Below are 25,467 nucleotides of genomic sequence, written 5' to 3'. Positions count from 1 at the left end.
GCACAATCGGATTGGAGAACATTTTTTGTTTCAAGAAAATGAGGTAACTTTGTTACTTCCAGGCACGATTCAAATTGACTAACTCGCCGTATTTGCTGTGCCGCTTCCCATTGCTGTGCTTCAGTGAAGGGAAGAGAAGGGAGGGTGAGGTACATGTTAGACAAGTTTCTTCCTGGCTCGACTCACACAGGACTGTCCTTGTCTCTTTCAGGCAATATCCAAAGCTTGTTTATTAAGCAGCCATAATGTATACACAGTAATTATGACACATTTGTCAGTCAAGGAATGCACCCGATCATTTCTCCTCTCGTCTCTTGATCTGAATAACTTTCTTTATTATTTAACATGTGCAAATGCAATGCTGTCACCCCATGATCGTGCATTCATTTACTCGCATTGTAAATGGAATTAAATATTGAATGAAAGAAACAATAAGCCCAATTGTTTGATTGCAGTAAATGTTGACCCCCCTCTAATTCGATGCACAGTTCACATCAGCATAATAATGATCTTTGGACTCTGTTCAGAATGTGAGGTGTGTTACAAACGACCTGAAAAGCTGCCTAGATCTTGGTACAAGTTCATTTTCTCTTTCAACGGGGTTTGAATACATGTCAAGGTCAAGTGCACGCTAGGCCACCTGCACATAAGACGTCTTTACTCCTGTGCGATCTCGACTGGCACACGCTGACTCGAGCGGAGAAATCAGAGCTGTCCTTCACCACTATCATTAATAAGACACCATAAGTTGTTAATTTACATGAAATAATAATAAATGCAATATTGATATATACAAAGGCATAAATACCATCCACATTAACCAAATATTAAACAAAGAATCAAATTCTGATATGTTCAAGATACATAAATTAATAAATTAAGAGTATTCTCTTTGACAAAACAAAGGTGTGATGAGATAACTTGAAGGTCTTCTGATGAGTACTTGTGTATATCCTCAGCATCATGGTTTCACTTCCTCTGTAAAATAAAAAATAAGTTGCCTAAAAGCAACCCATTTATGTTCACTGACTTCCTGAACCCTGCTGATATTTGCTGGCAATAATTCGGTCAATGTTAGGCTTGATGGTGCCGGCAGACACTATTTACATTACTGCATTGAGATGTATGTCTGTTAGCTGAGATCAGAATCAAGATTTGTTGATCTTCATTCTGGAAAAGAAATGTTCACATCTGTAAGTAAAAATAATACTTTATTAATGGTAATACCATACTTCCAAACTTCCAATACTTCCAAAGATTGACAAGATTTCTGCCGCAAACTTTCGGAGTTGTGGGAAGTGTAATGGGGCAAGTGTTCTGTAAAAGTTAATAATTTCCCTTTCTTTATACTCTTGCTTCAGCCGTGCATCACATATAAACTCTATAAGGTCCAGTTGTAAATTCTCGGGTGCATTTTCCGGTTGAACACTAAATGGTGTGGAAAAGAGCTGCAACTTTCCTTTCACAACATGAGGGTCCTGAACCCTCCTATCAAACTCGTTGAAAAGATCACTTAAAATCTCAATATATCTGTGCAGTTTCAACTTAGAACCGATATTCAAGGCTCCCATACTACTGGAAATGGTAGTAATTGCGCTGTGTGATTTGCTTCTTCTACAAGGCTACTTTCATTTTAAAGGCTTCTGTGACCTTTTTCATGTCACTTATCAGATAATTTTCCCCCTGCAGTCATCGATTTAAGCCATTAAGATTTTCGGTAATATCCATTAAAATGGAGTTGAGGAAATTCCTTGCCCTTCTGATCTATAAAATCAGCAATATAGTCTCGCAATTCAAAAGATATTTGAAGAGATTTTCCCATGCTTAACCACTGTACTTTGCAGTAGCATGGGCTATCTTTATGTTCACATTCATACATCTCTAGAAGGTTAGTACACTGCCGATGGAACAGTCCATGACTCCTAATACAGTTCACCTTTTGGTTGATTAAGGAATGAATGGCAATAACAGAGCAATTGCATTCTGATTGCAATTTGGGGTTGTCTGCTAATGAAACCAGACCTTGTTCCCATCATGGCAGGAGCACCATCTGTCACTGCTGATATAAGTTTATGCCACAAGAAGCCAAGCTCCTCAACAGACTGCACAAAAGCACTGAATATATCTTCACCAGTTGTGGTGTTTTTAAAAGGAATCAAGTCTAATAACTCCTCCGTTTATTCAAAGAGGTATCTACACCACAAATGAATAGACAACTGTGCAATATCTGTATTATCTGTACACTCATCACCCACTAATGAAAATGCTACAAATTTCCTGCTAACATTTCTAAGCTAAAATGCTGTATCATCTGCAAGCTCTTGAATTCTCATAGCAATGGTATTTCATGATAAGCAGATTGATTCATACCTTTCTACACCGCTAGGTGACAATATTAGTACCGCAGCCACAATACACTCTTTAATATACTCGCCATCTTTAAAGGGATGGCTACTCACTGCAATTTTATGGGACAGTTCATACATAACCCATGGCGCTGGCTCATTAGAAACCTCACAGGACGAGTTTACCTCAGCCTGTGAAACACAGAAATACCAAATATAAATAGTAATACTGTTAGGTAAATGGATACATAAATAGCATTAACAGAAACTCCTTTGTTCTATTACTGCCCCCTAACATTTCAGCATAAATGATAACGTGTCTTTAGTGAGTTAACCGACATCTGAAAGTAAAAAAGACGATATTTGGAACTTTAACTACCGTTGTTTGGACATTACTGTTTCATGTCCTCCCAACAAATTATTTTTTAAAAACACATCACTTAAGTACACTTACAGCTTTCAAAGTACTTCATAGTTCCACTATTAATTTCAGTCTCTCATCACTATTACAGTGTATGAATCTCATGTTAGATCTGTATTGACGGTTGAACTTCTTACAAAATTGTGCAAAATTATGTTGATATCCTCCTAGTCAATACTATAATACGGTATTTTACGTCAAATTAAGAAGAAACTTTACACAGACACAGACATGTTTCGATCTGGCATCGGGTCATCCTCAGTAAGACATATATAATAAATTAAAAACATAAGACACACAAAATGGAATGTTAGTTAAAAAGTTTTTCCCTAGAAAGCATGATGAAAGTTAAAAAGTGTGAGATGGTGTTCGTTAAAACAGTCTCGGGCTGGACGCCTTTTTCTTCCAATGTTTTTGTTGTCCCTTGGGTAGTTCAACTAGTATCCATAAACTGTTGGCTTAGTTGTTATGTTCAGAAATGAGCTGATATACATAAGCACTATTGAAGTTGAACCGTCTGATTTTAGTCTGTAAAATGGTTAATACAAATCAAATTAAGAGTTGAAAAATGGTGACTAACAGGAAAACATTTAAGGTAAGTAATGAAGAATGAAAATTAACTTATGTTACGTAGCCCGCTTGTATCACCCATGTTCTCTGACTACAGAGTCCAGCTCTCGACTGACTTGCTCCTGCAGTCGAGATGCAAGACGTGTTGCTAGGAGGAGGTAGAGTGGGGAAATGGGGCAGGGCTTGCGGGAGAGTGGGAGTATGCAGAATAATGGGGGCAGTGACTGAAACTGAGTGTAATGATTGTGAATTCTTCTGTTCCTACTTTTTTAATGCAAATAATCAGAATAAAAGTTTCCCATATTACGTTCTCTTTTTCACTGATCTCATTTAACTTGAGGGCTGGGTTCTTATAATGATACAAACTAATGTAAAAATTCTCGAAGATGTGGAGTAGTGGACCTTTATGCTCACGTTATAGAATTTTTAGATCTTGATCTATTGTGGTATAATTATGATTATGGTCTTTGTGATGGTTACTCACGGCAGAGTAACGATTATATTTTAAAGCGTTGCGGTGTTCTGTATATCTCATGGGGAAGTTCCTACCAGTTTGTCCGGCGTAACTTGACCCGCATCCCTGGTATTCCAGTTTATATATCCCAGAATTTATGTATTTATTGCCACTATTTACTGTGTGAGTTAAATACTATTCTTTCATTAGTGTTGCTGGTTTTGAAAGCAATTTTTAGGTTCCGTTTTTTTAGAACTTCAGTGATTATATGTACAAGGGCTGGTTTTTTCAAGTTCTGATAGGCCATAAATAATAGACATATTGAGATAACAAGGTGATTTTATTACCAAAACATTTGTACATTCTTACTTATTTTTCTACATAGTCACCATGAAGGTTGAGGCATTTGTCATAATGAGAGACCAGCTTTCCTATACCCTCTGCAAAGAAATCTGCCGCCAGTGAGCTCAGGTAGGTCCTTGCAGCGTCTTGAAGCTCTTCACCGGTAGCGAAGCGTTGTCCACCTTACCACACCTTAATTTCTCGAAAGAGGGGATAGTCTCTGGGTGCTAGGTCAGGACTGTTTTTTTTTTTCAAGTTGCTTTACGTCGCACTGACACAGATAGGTCTTATAGCAACGATTGGAGAGGAAAGGATTAGGAGTGGGAAGGAAGCGTCCATGGACTTACTTAGGGTACAGCCCCAGCATTTGCCTGGGATGAAAATGGGAAACCATGGAAAACAATCTTCAGGGTTGCCGACAGTGGGGTTCGAACCCACTATCTCCCGAATACTGGATACTGGCCGCACTTAAGCGACTGCAGCTATCGAGCTCGGTAGGTCAGGACTGTAAGGTGGGTGGTCAAAGACTTCCCACTTGAACTTTTGGAGAAGTTCTTTTGTCACATTGGCACTATGCGGTTGTGCATTGTCATGGATCAGAACCAAGCCAGATGAGGGCATGCATCTTCGTTTGTTTCGTATCGCTCTCCGGAGGCGACGTAGGGTCTCACAGTAGAACTAACACTTCATTTTGTGTGTCTGATGTTTTTAATTCATTATATATGTCTTACTGAGGATGACCCAATGCCGGGTCGAAACATATCTATGTCTGTGTAAAGTTTCATCTTAATTGGGCGTAAAATATTATAGTATTGACTAGTAGGATGTCAACATAATTTTGTGCAATTTTCTAAGAACTCTCGTCACTAGTAACACCAATGTACTGATGTGGATGATACAGCTTATAACGGCACCTAACATTAAACATTTTGCAGATGACATGCTTTTTACACACTAAGCACGGAGCTCCTTCTTCGTGTTCATGACATAGGAAACAGTGCGACCGTTCCGGGTCAGATCTACCGTAAATTTTCCTCTTACCAGTCTGGACTTACATCGTCCTTCTGTTTCATAAGACACAAAGAGATCTGATTTACTCATCCCTGCTGTAGGTGAACGTACTGTCAGTTCAAATTCCTTCCCTCCAGCCTAGAGAGGAGAAGTTCTTCTTGCACGCATGCAAGGTCATTTCTGGCCGTGCGATCTCTCACTGCGGACACTGTTTGACATGCCTGCACTAAAATCTTCGCATAACCTCACAAGAAAATATTCACGGGAGTTAAATCAGCCGACTTTGGAGGCCATTTGCCTGGCCCATCACAGCTACCCATCTCCCTGGATAATGATCATTTAAACGCTGTGTGACACGGCAAGTGAAATGTGGTGGACCACTATCATGGCATAAACATATTCGCTGTCGAATACCCAGAGGAACTTTTAATAATCCAAGCAATGATTCTACCTAGAAATGGTAGTATTCCTCACCGTTCAGGCGAGGAGGAAGGACATATGGTCAAGTAAATAGTCAAAAACAATGCTGGCCGAAACACTAAAACCATGATGAAATGTTGTGTGTGTGCTTTTTTAATGTCGCACTAACACAATGAAGGTTTTCAGTGATGCAAGTGTGGGAAAAGGCTAGGATTGTGAAGGTAGCAGCCATGACCTTAATTAAGGTACTGTTTGTTTTTGAAATGCACTCCCCCAAAATTTGCAATAACAAATGCATATTTTCAATCTTCATAACCACTCTAATGCAGAAAATGGAAATCACTTTCAGAGAGCTTCTGAGTTCTTACTCGAATCAAGAGTAAGTATGTTTATAGATTACCGCTGGATAGAATCCAACCTAATGACAAAACCAATTTAGTTTGCCTTGAACATAGCATATGAGTAATGAAAGAAATGCAATCACCACGGATAGCTGCACGGACAGACATGTTACAAGACTTCACGATAAAGGCGCAAAACTTTCTGATAACAAGTGACGAAGCCATTAAGATGAAAGGAGGTGTCTTCCACTTGACATAGTTCCAGAAAACATCTCAGAAAAGATGAAACCAATGTGATCTGGCACAGTGTGAGCAAACACAACAAGCTTAATTATTCTTAATGTGAAATTATAGATAATGAGTACGTTAATTTATTTAACACTTTCAATACCAGCTGCTGAACAGCTTGACACTGCTGCAGCCCAGCCATTTTTTCAAAAGCCACATACTTGACTAATGAGTACTACATTAGTGTACCGTCAAATGGGGTAATTCCGATCTTTTTTTAAGATTCTTTTCGGATACGTCCCGCGTTATTTACGTAGTACTTATGAAATTAAATATATAAGATTAATTATTCTTTAGCTTTTATTTGACGTAACAAAGAATCGTAAGTAGTCGATAATATTGAAAAAATAAATAAAAATCAGTGATCGGTGTTACCCCATGGAGTGGGGTAATTCCGATCAGTCATTTATTTTTCTTGATTATCGGTATTTGACCGTCTTATGGGTAATACCGATCACATTTTTACCTTTTTTAAAATATTTCTTAACATATAAACCTAAAACAAAGCAAATAAACAATCATTAAATCACTAAAGGTAATAAAATTGATAGAAATACACAGAAAATTAAAGTCTCTAAACACATTCTATTTTCAAGCTATTTAGTAAAACTGTTCGAACCAATAGTAAAGAAGATATGGGATATTTTTCTAATAGTAAAGTAAAACATAATACAATTTTTTACACAAGGACATAGTCGCCTTCTACTCCACATCAACATGTTCTATATCAAAGAAAACGAACTTCCCTCATTTGCAGGATGCTGGTATAAGTTTCCTCTCAATTTGTTCCTTTTCGATTTCCATTACATCGGAAATGTCTGGAAATACAAAATATGTTGTGCCAGCCAGGATCCTCTTCCTCAGAAAATTTGCTTTGAGTGTGCCCGGACTAACTCTCGCCAGCTGGCCAGTGAAACGCCGAATTCTCTTCTTCGTCGAAAATGCAATGAGAACAAAGTCATTTATAGACAACCCATCTTCCCCCTCTCTCTCATGAGAAGCTAGAGTTTCGGCGGTGGAGATGGCGTGACAGGTTTCGCTCTCCTCAAAACTTGAATTGTCTCCTTCTGATGTTGATTCTTCTTCTGAAGTTAATTCAGTCTCTATATTTTCATCATCATCATCATCCTTGTCAGCTGCATTGGTGGCCAAATCTCTCACCACGATCCCTTTGCCAGAAGGAACAGTCAAGCGCTTCGCACGGCGAACCGGTGCATTTGTACTTGCCTCTCCAACCCGGGCTCGCTCGAGATGTTGAACGAACGATGCAATCCACAATCATTCTCGATTGATGTCATCAGCACTGTCATCATGTGGAATCTGGCGTAGCAAATTTTCCGGACAGAAAGGAACAATACCTGTTTTTCTGAACCCAGAAATAACATTCGTTGCACAATTTACACCTATCTTCTTCTTCTTTTATCGATTTTGGCCAGCTGTGGACCACGTAAATAACTCATGATTTAAACTTTCTTTGGCGCCAGTACTCCTTCATCCTCCTGCTTGCTGCTTCTTTTCTTTCAGCCGTCCATTGTTGTTTCTTCTTGGTCGCTGTTTCTGGCTCTAGGAAACCCTTAAATGTGTGTAACTTTTTTGTGAAGGAGGTTCTATTGTGGATGTCTTGATGTGTGATGTTCATTTCTTGCAAATCCTTCTTCGTGTTAACAAACCATTTTTCATAAGAGCTGCCTTTCCTATTGGGCTTATTGAAGTGGTTCAAGATTTTCTTGGCAAGTCTGTCATCAGGCGTTCTTGAAATATGTCCAAAAAATTTAACTTTTCGCTTTTGAATGACATCTGAAATCCTACTGCATGTTTTATATATTTCTTTGTTACTGCATAATCGATATGTGTCAGTACATTTCTTTGGACCGAGGATTTTTCTTAGAATCTTTCTTTCCTTCTTCTCAATTTCTTCAATGTCTTTCCTGGTTGTTAATTCCAAGCATTCTGAAGCATACAAGCACTCTGGTTGAATTACTGCCTGATAGTGGCGTAGTTTTGTCCTAATAGTGATCGCTTTCTTGTTGTATGTGTTTTTTGTAAGGTGGAATGCAAGCTCCATTTTCCTGCCTCTCTCGCGGTTGGTTTGCTTCTTTATCAAGCTCATTAAGTTATATAATCTCACCAAGGTATTTGAATTTAACAACTTTATCTATCTTATCATTGTTTGTTGTTACTATGTATTTTGGGGCTTCTTATTAAATGTCTCTTTTAGAAGTTTAGGGAACTCTGATTTGTGCACCACTCCCCTATTCCTTTTCTTCCATTCATCCAGCACACTTCGCCAAGCCATCTTTAGGGGACGAAAGAAGGCAACATCAAGAGGCTGGCAAAGGTAGGTAGCATTCAGAGGCAATAGAACAAATTTGACGTCATGCTTTTCACATAGCTTGATTACGTTAATTGAGAGATGGCTCGACAAGTTATCGCCTATCATGACCTTGGGCTCCTGTAATGTCTTTATATAAGGAAACATAATTTTCTTAAACCATGCCTCGAACATCGTAAGATCAAACCAGCCACTCATATTTCGGCTATAACCAGCACCGTTGATCCCTCCTTCTGTCCACGTGTCATACAGATGTTTACTTTTGTAGACAGTGAATGGTGATAACACTGCCCCGTCTGCAGCTGCAGCCACCATGTCTAAAATTCTCTCAGGATGTTTGACCCCACGTTTCACAACAACCTTCACATTTCCCGGATCATCACAGAAATTTGTCTCATCATAATTTATAATATTTGACATAGGAACTCCTTCTAGTGTGTTCTGCAGGTTATGGAAATAGTCCATGATAATATCTCTCGTAACAGCTGCCCTGGATCGTTTGGTGTTCTCCCCAATTCTCACTGTGAGTTCCTGATTCCTCCTGAGAAAACCTCGAATTCATTCTAACCCGGGACGGTTATCTGCGAACCTTTTCTCGACCTTCCCAGCGTGGTTCAAATAACCCTGGACGATGTTACGCATATCACTATTTCTGAGCGGGAAACCCCACTTGGCACATAACAGCAGCCCTTCGACGAGAGTTTTTTCCTCCTCCCTAGTTAAGGCTGTCGGTGCACCCACCTTGTGTGAATATCTGTTCTTCAATTTGTCATTTAGTGTGGTATATGGTACAGCTAACTGTTCAGATGCTCTCCGGATACTCATTTTCCCTTGGCGGACAGCTTTTACTGCATTCTCTAAGTGGATAGGGTTATATCTACACCTTCTGACAGGTCCCAGTTTCTTCACATATGTCCTCACCATGATCGGTATTACCATATAACAAGACAACTTCGTATATAAAAAGCCGTAACTTTAAAACAGTGTAACGTAGAAACTCGCGCAAAAGCTTTATATGATACCAAATAACAGAAGATAGGATTGCAGTATTAACTTACCGTCAGTGTATGGTATGTGACGTTCTGAAACTGAAGTTTCCAATGACAGCGATAATTTAATAAATTTCTCACTTCTTAACAACCTCTCCCGGTGAATTGTATTCTTAGTGTGCAGTCAGATAGCCAATAATGTTCCGTTTGTTTATACGCCGCGTATTGGATCCATTGTTGTCGCGGTTTCGCGGGAAGGCTCAGTTTTCAGAAGGAAGACTGAATGATCGATAATGCCCCATTATATCGGAATTACCCCACGTTACGGTATATTAAAGACATTATTATTGAAAAAACTATTTACAAAAGATGCAACATTGTTTTCCTCACTGTTTTTATTTACACCCATATGCACCTCAAATATTGGAGTCAATGGACAATAAGCAGGAAACTAGGTCATTGTTCCTGTCCAAATTACTATTCACCCTTCCAGCGCTTTCATTGCGCACATAATCACACTCACTTCCATTATCTGAATCTATCAGTTCATCACCTATCGTTATTGTGCAAAATATCACACATTTTTCTTCCAGAATCACTCTTATTACTACAAACTTTACTTGTTTGAAGCTTTGTCTGCTACACAACCACCGTCACTTGCAATTTCAGTCAGTTTGAGAAGCACCGAAATTGGCTTGTAAACAATGAGTAAAAGGACACAAAAGGAGGGTTGTATAATGTTGAGATAAGAAGACAGTTGAGTCATCTATCGGAAGAAAAAGAAACTTCTAGGTAGAAAACACAAGCATATCAGAGTGCTGCAATGAACGAATGCTAAGCGACTTTACTCCTCTACAGGCCAAAGAAGATGGTGTGCTTAAATGAGCATATACTTCTACGGGAGTGAAGGTGTTAATTTGTAATTCACAGGTGGGCCAAATCTGTAATTCATTAGGAGAATTCAAATACAGGAATGTAACAACATTTGCCTTATCAACCCTGTCCACTCCTTACTCAAATGCAGATCGTTAGCATACCTTAGTGAAAAATAAAGTGTGAAATAGTCTGTTTGCAAGAAAAATATCAGCTGTGAGATCGTTTCCTCAGAGTGTGTGTGAAGGTAGCAAATGAGTGCTGAGGAAATTTGAACCCACTCGTGCAATGCTAAATATAATGACCAAGAATACACTTTATGGCTTTTTGTAAAATTTGATATTGAAGAAATAGATGAATTCTCATTTGATGCTTTTTAGGCCATGTATCATATAATAATGATGATGATGATAATATTAATAGTGGTGGTGGTTTAACGTCCCACTAACTACTTTTACAGTTTTTGGAAATGCCAAAGTACTAGAATTTTGTACTGCAGGAGTTCTTTTATGTGCTACATAATCTACCGTCATGAGACTGGCATATTTGAGCACCTTCAAATGCCACCAGACTGAGCCAGAATCGAACCTGCCAACTTGAGCTCAGAAGGCCAGCACTCCACCACCTGAGCTAATGAGCCGTGCCATGTATCATATGTTATGTGATGTTTAGGTGTTTATACACAGGACTAGGTCTACATTCAGTTCAAAAAACATTTATGCAGAAAATATGTTATTGTTAAATAATAGTTAATCTTGTATCTATTGTTCATAATTACATTAATGGCATCATAAAGCGCTTGTTCTTGTATAAGGGAAACAAATATGGTCACCCACTCTATGTACAATAACTTTTTATGGTACCTTAACACGTTCAGTACCTGCTTCTGAGCGGGACACTTGAATGCCTGGACCGGTCATTTTCATGCCCGGCCCTCTAGACGTGCATCGCTTAATACAATTTACAATTACTCCTAAACTATAAATGTTAGAAAAATGATACTTTGCGCTTACCTCTTGTGAATATTTAAGGTGTGATATCTGGTGTGACAGGTTTCAAATTACGTCTAATTTTATACAGCCTATCTGTATTTTCGGCATAATGATTACTGTCACCGAAGTGAAGAAATGAAAGAATATGAAGGAAGCGTATTCGGAACATTGTTTTAGAAAATATCAGGGTATGAATAACAGGGTCTTCGGTCCAGTACATTTTTATATCAGGATTTTGGACTAATCGGTATCCACGATTGCATGATCGAATTCTTTGTGAAAGGCCGGGGCGCCGCACTTATCACTTGACTCGCTTATAGATTGGTCTGCTCACACACATACTGATAAAATTCGTCATTCATCAAAATACTCACGTACTTCAAAATATCCTGCTTATTTTCTATTTGAACTTTTCTACCTGAATTCTCTGTAAATGGTGGAACGGGTGGACAATAACTAGGATGATATGTATCAGGCACTTCACTTTTCTCTATAAGCCTATCGGATTCGGGAATCGGTATTTCTTCGTCACTCTCACTTTCACTATCTGAGTCTATTTCAGGAATAAGTTCATCACCAGAATAATCATTGTGAACAATATCTAATAATTAATCTTCCGTATAAAACTTTGTATTATAAGCCATTATACTACACTCGGTAAGAACAACACGCACTGCATTGGAATCTCAAGTATCGACTTGACCCGCTAGGAAGATCTGAGATTTTCCAGCTAAAACTGCTGAGATAAACATGAGCCCACTCAACGCGAGGGTTTATCTCAACAAGGTCAACCAACTTCCTGCTACAACCAGTAACGCTGACTAAGGTGTAAGAATGCATAGATGACGAATATAAACAGCATTGCTTCGCGCGGAACATTAAACGTCTTACGCCGTCCACGGCCCGCAGCATAAGAGCAAGCTTGAACGTCTTACGCCGTCCACAGTCCGCAATGAATTAAAATACCATAATTTAGAAGTGTTGGTACCATAATGAGTGGTTAACAGGTTGGTATCACTGTGCTTAATCCTGATTAGTTCAATATTTTTCCAATAAGAGGAATTTGTCGTGTTGGTCAATTTAACATCACTTTCAAGGTTGGTGGTATGCAGACAGCACGTATAGGACTGAGGTAAACATGGCAGTAGTATTCATTTCTGCTTCTGATTAAATTCAGATTGTGACACTGCTGCAAGAAGGATGGCGACAAATGGATGTCACTGCTCATGTTGGAGCGAGTTACAGTGATGTCTCCAGAGTCTGGAAAAGTTCAGGGAGACACAAACGGTTGCTGACCGACAACGGATGAAATGCCCATGCAAAACAACTCACAGGAAGGATTGCTATTTGTTACTTTCAGCATGTCGAAGGCCGCTGTTACCGGCACCTCATTCTACCAGGATCTTCGGAGCACTACCAGAGTGAATGTGTCACATCAGACAGTGCAAAATCAGCTGCATGACAGAGGACTGATGTCAAAGAGGCCCATGCCAAAAGCTCCACACCACAGGGTAGCTCTTGTGAGGTGAGCAACCACTCACAGCCCATGGTAACACGAAAGTTGATGTGTACGCTCTTTTCTGATGAGGTCACCATAAACTTGCAGCAGGAACATTAGAGTCTGGAGAGTATCTGGTGAGAGATGAAACAAGCCCTTCATCCTGGAGCGCCATCACCAAAAACGTTGTTTGGTCAGCGTATGCCTCTAAATCCCATCAAAGGTAACATGACTGGTCTGCTAAACAGAGACAACATTCTCCAACTTGTAGTTACAGAATTTGCTGCTACGGTGGATGATAATGCTTGTGCCCATTAAGCCGAAGGGGTCAATCAGATCCTTGAGATGAATTACATAAAGTGAATTGTAGCACTGACATATTCTGCAGACATGAACTATGTTTAACATGCATGGTGTGAACTGAGGAACTAATCCTCCTTCTAACATTCACCAACTGACTGAAGCTGCTATCCACAAGAGGGATAATCTGCCCTAAAACAAGTTGGATTCTTTGGTGCTGCGTATGCCTCGTGAAGGCCCAAGGTGGCTACACGCGGTATTGATTTGTTACACAATGAATGACAATTTTGCGTTAAATTCCCACATTACCAACTTTATGCTTTTGTTGCATGTTGTTTATCTTTATATTTACCCTTCATAATTTATAATGTACAGTCACTCAAGAAAAGAAGAATGAGCGCATGGTATTGTATGTTCCTTGCATTTAATATTTTATCAGACTTAATTTGAATTATTATTAAAATATAATTAACGTCCCATTTAGGTAGAAACCCTGTGCATACCCACAGCAAACATTATATCTTTGCAAGTTATGAATCTCATTCCGTATTGACGGTTATCACTTTACAAAAGAAAATATTTATAAAATCCTCCTATCAATACAAGTCAAGTCATCTGTTAGATGAAGCAAAGTCTATACATGTTTCAGCCTAATCTCAAGGCCATCTTCAGTAGTAAAACAATGATTACATAATATACAAACAAATTAAAAATCGTAATGATGTGAAGTGACAGTGATCATGATTAGCGAGTTAAAAACACATTGAGGTACAAAGTCCTCTCGTCTAATAGATCTTGCTGACTGTTAAATAAAAACACTATGCTGAGGAGTGTAGTGAGACCGTCAATACTACGAATATAACGTGTATAACATCTGTAATGAGAAAAAAAGGAATATATGAGTGGATGAAGAACAAGTTAAAATGATGTACAAAAAGAAAACTCATATGACTTACTTGTAACTAAAAGTTGTCGTCTCGAATGGAGATGACCTTGTCGGTCTCAAGTCACATTGACAACTAAGCCTGTGTGTGGCTTACTGTGTATCTGTGTCGATGTGGTTGGGAGGGGTAATGGAGGGGGAGGGGCAGGGAGGGAGGGACGTTGTGATTCGCGGAAGGAGGGTGTTGATGGAAGGGCGGGTCTTGTTCTAGAATGTCGGTAGTAAAACTCTTTTTTATTAATGAACTGTTCGCAGATGAGCGGGGCAAAGGTTTCCAATAAAATATTTTTCTTTTCGTTGATTTCATTTAAGTTATAGACGGGATTGTTATATTGGTCGATATCTATATATATATATTCTCTAGTATATTAAGTAAGGGACCTTTCTGTTCGTAATGCAGGATCTTTAAGTCTTGATCAGTTGTTGTGTATTTATGATTTTTCTCTCTACAATGTTCGCTCATGGCTGAGTAGTGATTATACTTTAGGGCATTAAGATGTTCGGAGTATCTTACATTGAAACTGCAGCCTGTTTGCCCAATATACGTTGAAAGACATGATTGGCATTTTAATTTGTATATTCCAGAGTTAGAAAATTTTTTGCTGTTGACAGTATGAGAATTAAAAAACATTTTTGTATTGGTGTGAACGGTCTTGAAAGCTACTTTTAACTTGTGCTTTTTAAAGATGTTTGAAATAGGATATATATTATTATTATTATTAAAGGTAAATGTGGTGAACTTCTCTTTATGGGAAGATTGTTTTTCTAAGGTGGTCTTGGGTTTATTTCTAAATTTATTGAGAATTTTATTCACGAAAGCTTTACTGAAACCATTACCTTTGGCTATTGCATAAATGGTGTTGATTTCCTTTCTAAAATTCTTACGGGATAAAGGAACATTAAGAGCTCTGAAAATCATACTATTGTAAGCTGTCTTCTTCTGTGTCCCTGGGTGTAGAGAAGTTTGGTGGATTGTGTTTATTGTGTGAGTGGGCTTCCTGTAAATATTAAAAGAAATGGTTTTATTCTGATTGCGAGTAATAGTTAAATCGAGATAATTAAGGGAATTGTTGTTCTCGGATTCTATCGTAAACTTTATGTGTGGATCCAGGTTATTAAGTAATTCAAGAACGGTGTTGCTGTCAGTAATGTGAGAATCCAGGATAATAAAAGCATCATCCACATACCGAGTCCAATGTTTGATCCCATTAATTTTACCTATAATGTGAGTGTATTTGAGGAAATCTACGTAAATATCAGCGAGGATTCCCGAGGCCGGTGACCCCATAGGAAGCCCCTTCTGTTGGTATATGATGTTATTAAAAGTAAAGAAGCCATTATTTAATGTAAACTTGAGAATCTGAATAAACTCTTCTATCTCTCCTATAGTCAATTTACTGAATTTGGAAAGATTGTTTTTTACTATTTCGATGGTTTTATTGATGGGTACATTCGCGTACATATTTACTATGTCAAAGGAGTGAAGGGTGTAATGTTTCGGTAACTGATCATCATGAATCCCAAGTTACCTACGGCGAAAGCGTTACCGAAGATTCACAAGGCGGATGTCCCCATAAGGCCCGTTATTAACTACAGAAGTAGTCCGACGTACAAAATATCCCAATTTATTCACAATTTTCTTAAAACACATTATTCCTTTCAAGCTAACACATCTGTTAAAAATTCCCTGGAATTCTGCAATAGAATAAAAAATCTCACGTTACCGAAACATTACACCCTTCACTCCTTTGACATAGTAAATATGTACATGAATGTACCCGTCAATAAAACCATCGAAATAGTAAAAAACAATCTTTCCAAATTCAGTAAATTGACTATAGGGGAGATAGAAGAGTTTATTCAGATTCTCAAGTTTACATTAAATAATGGCTTCTTTACTTTTAATAACATCATATACCAACAGAAGGGGCTTCCTATGGGGTCACCGGCCTCGGGAATCCTCGCTGATATTTACGTAGATTTCCTCAAATACACTCACATTATAGGTAAAATTAATGGGATCAAACATTGGACTCGGTATGTGGATGATGCTTTTATTATCCTGGATTCTCACATTACTGACAGCAACACCGTTCTTGAATTACTTAATAACCTGGATCCACACATAAAGTTTACGATAGAATCCGAGAACAACAATTCCCTTAATTATCTCGATTTAACTATTACTCGCAATCAGAATAAAACCATTTCTTTTAATATTTACAGGAAGCCCACTCACACAATAAACACAATCCACCAAACTTCTCTACACCCAGGGACACAGAAGAAGACAGCTTACAATAGTATGATTTTCAGAGCTCTTAATGTTCCTTTATCCCGTAAGAATTTTAGAAAGGAAATCAACACCATTTATGCAATAGCCAAAGGTAATGGTTTCAGTAAAGCTTTCGTGAATAAAATTCTCAATAAATTTAGAAATAAACCCAAGACCACCTTAGAAAAACAATCTTCCCATAAAGAGAAGTTCACCACATTTACCTTTAATAATAATAATATATATCCTATTTCAAACATCTTTAAAAAGCACAAGTTAAAAGTAGCTTTCAAGACCGTTCACACCAATACAAAAATGTTTTTTAATTCTCATACTGTCAACAGCAAAAAATTTTCTAACTCTGGAATATACAAATTAAAATGCCAATCATGTCTTTCAACGTATATTGGGCAAACAGGCCGCAGTTTCAATGTAAGATACTCCGAACATCTTAATGCCCTAAAGTATAATCGCTACTCAGACATGAGCGAACATTGTAGAGAGAAAAATCATAAATACACAACAATTGATCAAGACTTAAAGATCCTGCATTACGAACAGAAAGGTCCCTTACTTAATATACTAGAGAATATATATATAGATATCGACCAATATAACAATCCTGTCTATAACTTAAATGAAATCAACGAAAAGAAAAATATTTTATTGGAAACCTTTGTCCCGCTCATCTGCGAACAGTTCATTAATAAAAAAGAGTTTTACTACCGACATTCTAGAACAAGATCCGCCCTTCCATTAACACCCTCCTTCCGCGAATCACAACGTCCCTCCCTCCCTGCCCCTCCCCCTCCATTACCACTCCCAATCACATCGACACAGATACACAGTAAGCCACACACAGGCTTAGTTGTCAATGTGACTTGAGACCGACAAGCTCATCTCCATTCAAGACGACAACTTTTAGTTACAAGTAAGTCATATGAGTTTTCTTTTTGTACATCATTTTAACTTGTTCTTCATCCACTCATATATTCCTTTTTTTCTCATTACAGATGTTATACACGTTATATTCGTAGTATTGACGGTCTCACTACACTCCTCAGCATAGTGTTTTTATTTAACAGTCAGCAAGATCTATTAGACGAGAGGACTTTGTACCTCAATGTGTTTTTAACTCGCTAATCATGATCACTGTCACTTCACATCATTACGATTTTTAATTTGTTTGTATATTATGTAATCATTGTTTTACTACTGAAGATGGCCTTGAGATTAGGCTGAAACATGTATAGACTTTGCTTCATCTAACAGATGACTTGACTTGTATTGATAGGAGGATTTTATAAATATTTTCTTTTGTAAACATTATATCTGTAATAAAATTATTACTGAGAAAAGTGTACCTGCGAGGAACTTATACAACATCATTTTTTTTTTGAGTGCTTGTATGTATACACACATAGCAAAACAAAAAATGCACTAAACCAGAATTTGTAAACAAAAATGCTGAGCCCTGTATATTGATACGATTCTGGCATATTTGAGCACCTTCAAATACCACTGGATTGATCCATGATCAAACCAGCCAGCTTGGGCTAAGAAAGCTAGCGCTCTACCATCTAAGCCACTCAGCCTGGCACATCCAAAAATTTATTACATTGTCCCCTTAATTGTGCATACTGATAGTGTTGAGAAAGTGTATTCTATTTTCAGTAGTACACAGGTTACATTCTGCATCTGCCTGCCTATTTGTAGATGCTGTTTATCTTAGTAAGTCTCTTATTGCGTTTTAATAATTATGCGTTGTTATAATGTACTTGATACTCTTGCTTTTATATTGATACACAGGTTGTAAAAATACGTGCACATACAGACATCTCAGCATTCTATAGGGAAGGTTCCACAAATCTAGGAACATCGTCTTCTTGGAGTTTCATTTAAAATTTCAATTAAAGAATTGGTATATGTATTAATAACAGCGAGACTCTGAATACTGGATAAATCGAGACTTGTAATAGCAGATGGATTACTTGTGCCTCATTTTACTGTCCCAAAAATTGTGAGATAGAAAAGGAATTCTTGTCGTTGAAATACTTATAACTAGCAGTTGAACCTGTTGTTGACAGGTTCATTTTCATAAAATTGCAGTGGTAATGCCATCTAGCAGAAATGAGTGGCAGCCAAAGAGAAAGAGTCAGAGCACATCTCAATTAACAATAGTCAGTTGTCATTAATCAGCTGTAGGCCACACCACTTAGTTTCCCTCCAGCTTGGTGATATTAGGTTATCTGAGGTCAAGGGAGTCTTTAATTTCCACCTGTTTTCAGGATTCCTTCTCATTTTATTTTTCATATTTTTTTGGTGCTGATGAACTCTGCACTAAAAATCTAAACTTATGAATATCTCTGTTATCATAGCCCATGCAGTAAAAACGTAGGGACTGGGCGAGTTGGCCGTGCGGTTGGGGAGTGCGCAGCTGTGAGCTTGCATCCGGGACATAGTGGGTTCGAATCCCACTGTCGGCAACCCTGAAGATGGTTTTCCGTGTTTTCCCATTGTCTTTTTTTTTTTTTTTTTTTGCTATTTGCTTTACATCGCACCGACACAGATAGGTCTTATGGCGACGATGGGATAGGAAAGGGCTAGGAGTGGGAAGGAAGCAGCTGTAGCCTTAATTAAGGTACAGCCCCAGCATTTGCCTGGTGTGAAAATGGGAAACCATGGAAAACCATCTTCAGAGCTGCCGGCAGCAGGGTTTGAACCCACTCTCTCCCGGATGCGAGCTCACATCTGCGCGCTCCTAACCGCAAGGCCAATTCGCTTGGTTTTTCCCATTTTCACACCAGGCAAATGCTGGTGCTGTTCCTTACTTAAGGCAATGGCAGCTTCCTTCCCACTCCTAGGCTTTTCCTATCCCATCGTCGCCATAAGACCTACCTGTGTTGGTATGACGTAAAAGCAAAATTGTAAAAATAAAATAAAATTAGGAGACAAATGATTGGTAATGATAGATCCTATAACTTTTGTTATGTACAGAACAGCTTCTAGATGGAATAAATATTTCCATAGATATTGGGGAATTTGTGAAAAATATAATGATCACAAATATTTCCATTTCTAAGGTAAAAAAAATAAAAAAATAAATTAGAAGTATATTTTACACAAGTTTTAGTGTATAGTTCTTCAACATAGCTAATATTAACAGGGAAATTTGATAAACTGAGCAAGTGGCCATGAATGCCGTTTGGGTCACGTAGCTATCAGCTTGCATTCGGGAGATAGTGGATTCAAACCTCACTGTCGGCAGCTTTGAAGATGGTTCTCTGTGGTTTTGCATTTTCTCACCAGGCAAATGTTGTAGTCATACCATAATTAAGGCATGGTCACTTCCTTCCCATTCCTAGCACTATCCTATCCCATCGTTGCTATAAGACCTATCTGTGTCGGTGCAACGTATAAAAAAAAATGACGCATTTCCTTATTAGTTCCCCTTAATATTGCAATGCCACTGTACACCAATCAAATAGTATGATCTCCAGTCCCTGAACTTAAATACAGAAATTCAATAAATTCAAAACAAATCAAATCAAAATCTCTTTATTTGCAAATGAGGCTCGGTGGCAAATGGTACACTAAAATACATTATTGTCAAGCACTAAATTTTAAATTAACAAGAGAAAAATTCTATCAAGTGATTTTCCTGTGATGTTCACACAAACATTTTTTTTTTTTTTGCTATTGGCATTACGTCGCACCGACACAGATGGGTCTTATGGCGACGATGGGAAAGGAAAGGGCTAGGACTGGGAAGGAAGTGGCCGTGGCCTTAATTAAGGTACAGCCCCGGCATTTGCCTGGTGTGAAAATGGGAAACCACGGAAAACCATCTTCAGGGCTGCCGACAGTGGGGTTCACACAAACAACTAAACAGATGGGATAGATAAAAATCAAACTGAACTTACTTCCGACATTTGTATATCTAATCTGAGATAAAAACGAAGTTTGAGGTGAAAATTTGAAGAGTGAAGACAAAATTGTAAAATGATTTATATAAATGATTGAATGTGCTCCTATTTTCACACCCTGTATCACACTATTGCTATGGTCACTTATTTCTATTACTAGTGATGATTTTGAAATACTCTAAACATGTTTTCTTGTACTGATTTTCAGGTTTTCCATTATGCTTCATCACAGACTTTCAAATGGCCTTCTGGTGGTGTTAGATTTACAAATTTAGAGTCGCCAATTATTAAAACAACTAGATCACAGTGTTTCTCAAATGGATATATCTGCAGCAACAACTGTAAGCTGCTGCAAGCTTGTATAACCCTCCCAGATGGCTTCCAAACTGTTGATGTTCAGACATGCCCAGGAGACCTACTTTGCAGCGCCAAAGATGCAGCCTGTGTTTCTCGAGAGAATTCCACTTGCTCAACAGCAAAACCTGGACCATTACAGTGTATGAATTTTGGAACATACCCTGATCCGTATGACTGTACGATATACCATATTTGCTATGGAAAGAATTCAAGTCTTCCTGTTGACTGTGATGAAGGATATGTTTACAATGCTCTAAGTGGTTCATGTGACTTAGACTATCCTAATGAAATATGTAATGAACCTGTTCCAAAATGTAACAATTTTGGTGATATGGGACCTTTGCCACAAAACCCAAGTATTTTTTATTTGTGTTTGATTTCAGAAGATGGAAAGATTTATCCAGTACTAGATCGATGTACTCACGGATACTTTCATGAAGGTGGTTGCATTGATGGACATTTGGATCCTGTATGTCCAACAACTGCTCCATCCACTACTACACCCACAAGTACCTCAACATCTCCTTTTATTTGTACAGGATCAGGTCTATATAAGGATCCTGCTGACTGTACTAAGTTTTATTATTGCACAGCTGTTGGTGCTGAGGGCGTTTCGTATTCATGTGATCCGAGTTATTACTTTGATGATGTAACTGGTGGTTGCCTAATGGGAGACTGTCCATCTTCATAAATAGTTCAGAGAATACTTTCACCCCAACGGGACTTAAAATATCATAAGTAAGGGTTAAACTTATACGCATTAACAGACTGGACTGGAACTTCCTATCAACTATCAGATTCAGAAACCATTACAGCTGGAGATCTTATGTGTACATTATTTTGTGCTGATTTACATCAGAGGTGAACTGTAGAATAATAAAGGCACAGGAAAAAAATAAAACTCTCCAGAATAGCATGTACCTTCTATAAGGGTTTAATCCTAGGAATGTACTTCTAATATTCTTAAAATTTAGATTCAGGCAAGGGAAAGAAAATAATTCATCACCAATGAATCGTACATAAACATGGAAGGCTAACTGACTGGCTCACTCACTGACATTAATGTTTACCCACTTCCAGATAAGCTAGAAACTTGAAATTAGGCAAACTGATAGCTATTAAGGTGTAACCTACAGAAAAATTCCTAAAAGTTCACATTTTTTATTTTTACCACCCCCCAACAAAATGGCGGATGCAAACTTCAGGTGTGCTAGAAAATAGAAATTTGGCAAAATGATGGCTTTTAGTGCTTAACCAATGGAGAAATTCCAAAATGTTACTGTTGTTTATTTTTTTACCTCCGAAAAATATTGAAATGTTGAGGCAATTTTAATGATGGTGCAGAGCATTGTTTTGAGGTGAATTGTGGTTAAACGGTAAGTTGTATTAAAAAACAGACAACACTTTGCCACCCATCATGCAGAGATCTACAACTTATGCCATATGAGTTTTAGTCCTATCTCGATCCCTTATGCCTTAGATAGAGTTCCATTTTCCGACGTTAGGTCAGTTTTGTACATTTTCCACAATTCATTTCTGGTGCACGTATTTAACTGACAAAATCATAAAATTCAGCAGGGTCATTGGCACATCTGCGGGCCATACGCAAGCCAAATTGCATGGTTCTAGCTGGTGTGCACGTATGGAAAAATGAAGTGAATATGTGAAAACTGTACTCAAATTTTAGCCTAATCTAAGATTCAAAACTGACCCAAGGTATCCCCGATGGAAAAAGATAAAACGTCAAAGAACCAAAACTAAATCATTTCATCCTCAATATGCCTCCCAAGTTTCAAAACTCTAGCTGTCCATTTGGTGAGGAAAATAATTTCTCAACTTGTGAAAAACGCATGAAATTTGCTCAGATCGAAACGTATACCTCTATCTATTCTATAAATCGCCAATATATGAAAAAATGTCATAGAAACAAACACGTAGGCCACTAAAAGGGCTGTGTGGTGGTACAATCTGTTTGTCGATCGACGTTCCGCTTCGTCACAGTAATTTTCCAAATGACGACTTCTAATGAAGAGCAACTGGGGGTTTGGGGGCAGACACCCAACAAGCAAAAGTATTGTATATACAAGCAAATACAAACAGAAGAACATTCTCCAGCCTAATCTGATACTGCATATAGAAAAAATGAAAACCTACAACCTGTTTTCCAGTCTTTGACCGGGTCAGGGATGTAATGAATGAACCATATAGGCTATTATTACAATGGGATCGCCACTCCCAAGGTGATATAAATGAGTGATAAATGCTATGAAATGATAATGGAGAGTGTTTCTGGAATGAAAGATGACAGGGAAAACCGGAGTACCCAGAGAAAAACCTGTCCCGCCTCCGCTTTGTCCAGCACAAATCTCACATGGAGTGACCGGGATTTGAACCACGGTACCCAGCGGTGAGAGGCCAACGCGTTGCCGTCTGAGCCACGGAGGCACTGCTTATAGAAATGATCTCTAAATATAAAGAGAAGGGATCTGTTTCAATAATAAATGCTTGTCAGTAATTTCAATAAGGCACAGTTAGTTATTGTATTTCTTTATAAATATATTTTCTGAAAACACATCAGATCTAGATGATCCCATACAGAACTGTATGGAATGAACCTGTTCCAAAACGTAACAGTTTGCGTTAACTGGCTTGTCTGGAACTCCCTGTCAACTATCAGATTCAGAAACCATCACAGAAAGTGGACCTTGATGTAACCGACAGCAGTTACATCCTAAATAAATGGAGTGAGTAAAATCTGTCAAATTTCCTCCCCAAGAGCCTGCCCATGCCTGGTACAGAACAGGAATTGGCAATATGTTCCTCTGCAGGTCTTGTTTGCATATCCCCTAATTTCCTACCCAAAAGATTCTGTTGTGACGTGTGCCAGTACAGTGGAGATTTGACCTCGTGGTGGTGGTGGTGGTTTCAGGTGTGCATGAAGTCAATAAATACGTCCAAATAGAAGACACAGCATGATTTCCAAGAAGCTTGGGAACTGGAATAATTTGTTGTTTTAGAATGGCAAAATTCATTGCCTCATCTGTTCAACTGACATTAGCTATATTAGACATAATAACATAAAATTGTATTTCAATCTTGTACATACAAAAGTGTTTGATAAAGTGTATTTACAGATGAGCTTTTAAAATAAATGTATATTAAAAAGTAACTTTGTATCAACAAAAAGAATCCTAAAATATGAAAACTTATTAATTTAATTTAAAGTATTATACAGGAGCAGGTAAAACTGGCAGGAAACCGTACAAATCATTATCTAATGAGCACCTTTCCATGTTACACAATTTTCCAGCAAAGATGATGGTTACTTTCTGCCTCCATTTAACTTTACAACTTTTTTTTTTTTTCCCCTTTTAAAATGTGAACCAGGTTTAAAACCACCCATGGAAATGTATAACAGACGATCATCTTATGCCAGCTTTATGTCACTGTACAAACAGCATTCTTCCTAATGCAGTAAATAAGCTTGTCCATAGTACACAATGTAAGCAATCTGCACATAAATGACTATGAGTGTCTCATTGCCACAAATGCAAGACTCCATTATTGTTTTACTAATAAGTTACTAATATATGTATAAAGTATACATTATTAAATGTAATTTTGATGTTCTTTTTTCAATGCACACTTATAACAGGCATGTTCAATACAATGGCATGTCAGTATCAGTTTTGCACATCTCTTGGTCAACGAGAAGGCACCTCTCGATGTAAACAACAGCAGTTACATCCAAAAATAAATGGTTCAGTAAAATGTGCCAACTTTCCTCTTCTAGAATCTACCTCTGCCTGCAAGTATCAGTGTCAGTGTTTTACCATCTTATGTAGCTGAGCTTTTAATTTAAATATTTTATTATTTATTCTATTCCTTCAGGAAATATCCATGAACACTTTGCTGTCCTTTAATATTGACATGTGCAGAAAGTGCAGGACAATGATAAGGTAAGCAATGTGGCGCATGCACCTGTCACTCTCCAGGAAACCAACAGAGAGCTGCTGATCATCATCATCATCTTCCTTTCCCCTTATCCAGCTCCTGTTGGGTTGGTGTATTTATGGCTCTTCTCCACTTTTCCTCTTCCATCATTTCGTCTCAGTCCAGGTTTCTTCTTCTTGCACTCCTCATTATTGAATCGATCCATCTTTTTCTAGGTCTCCCTCTTGCTCTCTTTCCCTTGAAATTCATCTCTATCACCTGCTTTAGTGTTCTTTTCATGTCCAAACCATCTTAATTTATTCCTATCAATTTTCTCATTTAGGCAGGTTTCCTATTCTGACTTCCTCCCTAACATCATCATTTCTCTCTCTGTTTTCTTTTTTACAAGTTGCTTTACATCGTACTGACACAGATAGGTCTTATGGCGATGATGGGATAGGAAAATGCTAGGAATGGGAATGAAGCAGCCCTGGCCTTAATTAAGGTACAACTCTAACATTTACCTGGTATGAAAAGGGGAAGCTGCAGTAAACCATCTTCTGGTCTGCCGACAGAGGGTTCGAACCCACTATCTCCCGAATGCAAGCTCAGAGCTGCACGTCCCTAACCGCACGGCTAACTCGCTTGCTTTTCTCACTCTGTATTTCCTAGTCTTTCTAATCGTACTGCTTAGGTATTTCATTTCACTGGCTTGAATTCTACTCCCCTCCCTACTTGTCATTGCCCAGGTATCAGCCACATAAGTCAATATGGGTGCATAATGCATTTTGTACATTATCTCTTTACACTTCCTTGGTACTTCCTTATTCCAGACAAGGTTTCTTACACTCTGGTAG

General features: G+C 38.2%; 1 protein-coding gene across 1 annotated transcript in view; it reads left to right on the top strand.

The window, feature by feature from the left end:
* The window catches only part of LOC136864750 (uncharacterized), a 58,447-nt gene extending 34,601 nt beyond the window's left edge, over positions 1-23,846 (top strand). Inside the window, exon 2 of the mRNA XM_067142108.2 lies at positions 20,529-23,846. Within this exon, the coding sequence (XP_066998209.1) occupies positions 20,529-21,368 (840 nt within the window). The 3' untranslated portion in view covers positions 21,369-23,846. The remainder of the gene's footprint in view (positions 1-20,528) is intronic.
* The last annotated feature ends 1,621 nt before the right edge of the window (positions 23,847-25,467 follow it).

The sequence above is a fragment of the Anabrus simplex genome, chromosome 2 (assembly GCF_040414725.1).
Source record: "Anabrus simplex isolate iqAnaSimp1 chromosome 2, ASM4041472v1, whole genome shotgun sequence".
Lineage (NCBI taxonomy): Eukaryota > Metazoa > Arthropoda > Insecta > Orthoptera > Tettigoniidae > Anabrus > Anabrus simplex.
This window is presented reverse-complemented; position numbering and strand designations above follow the sequence as displayed.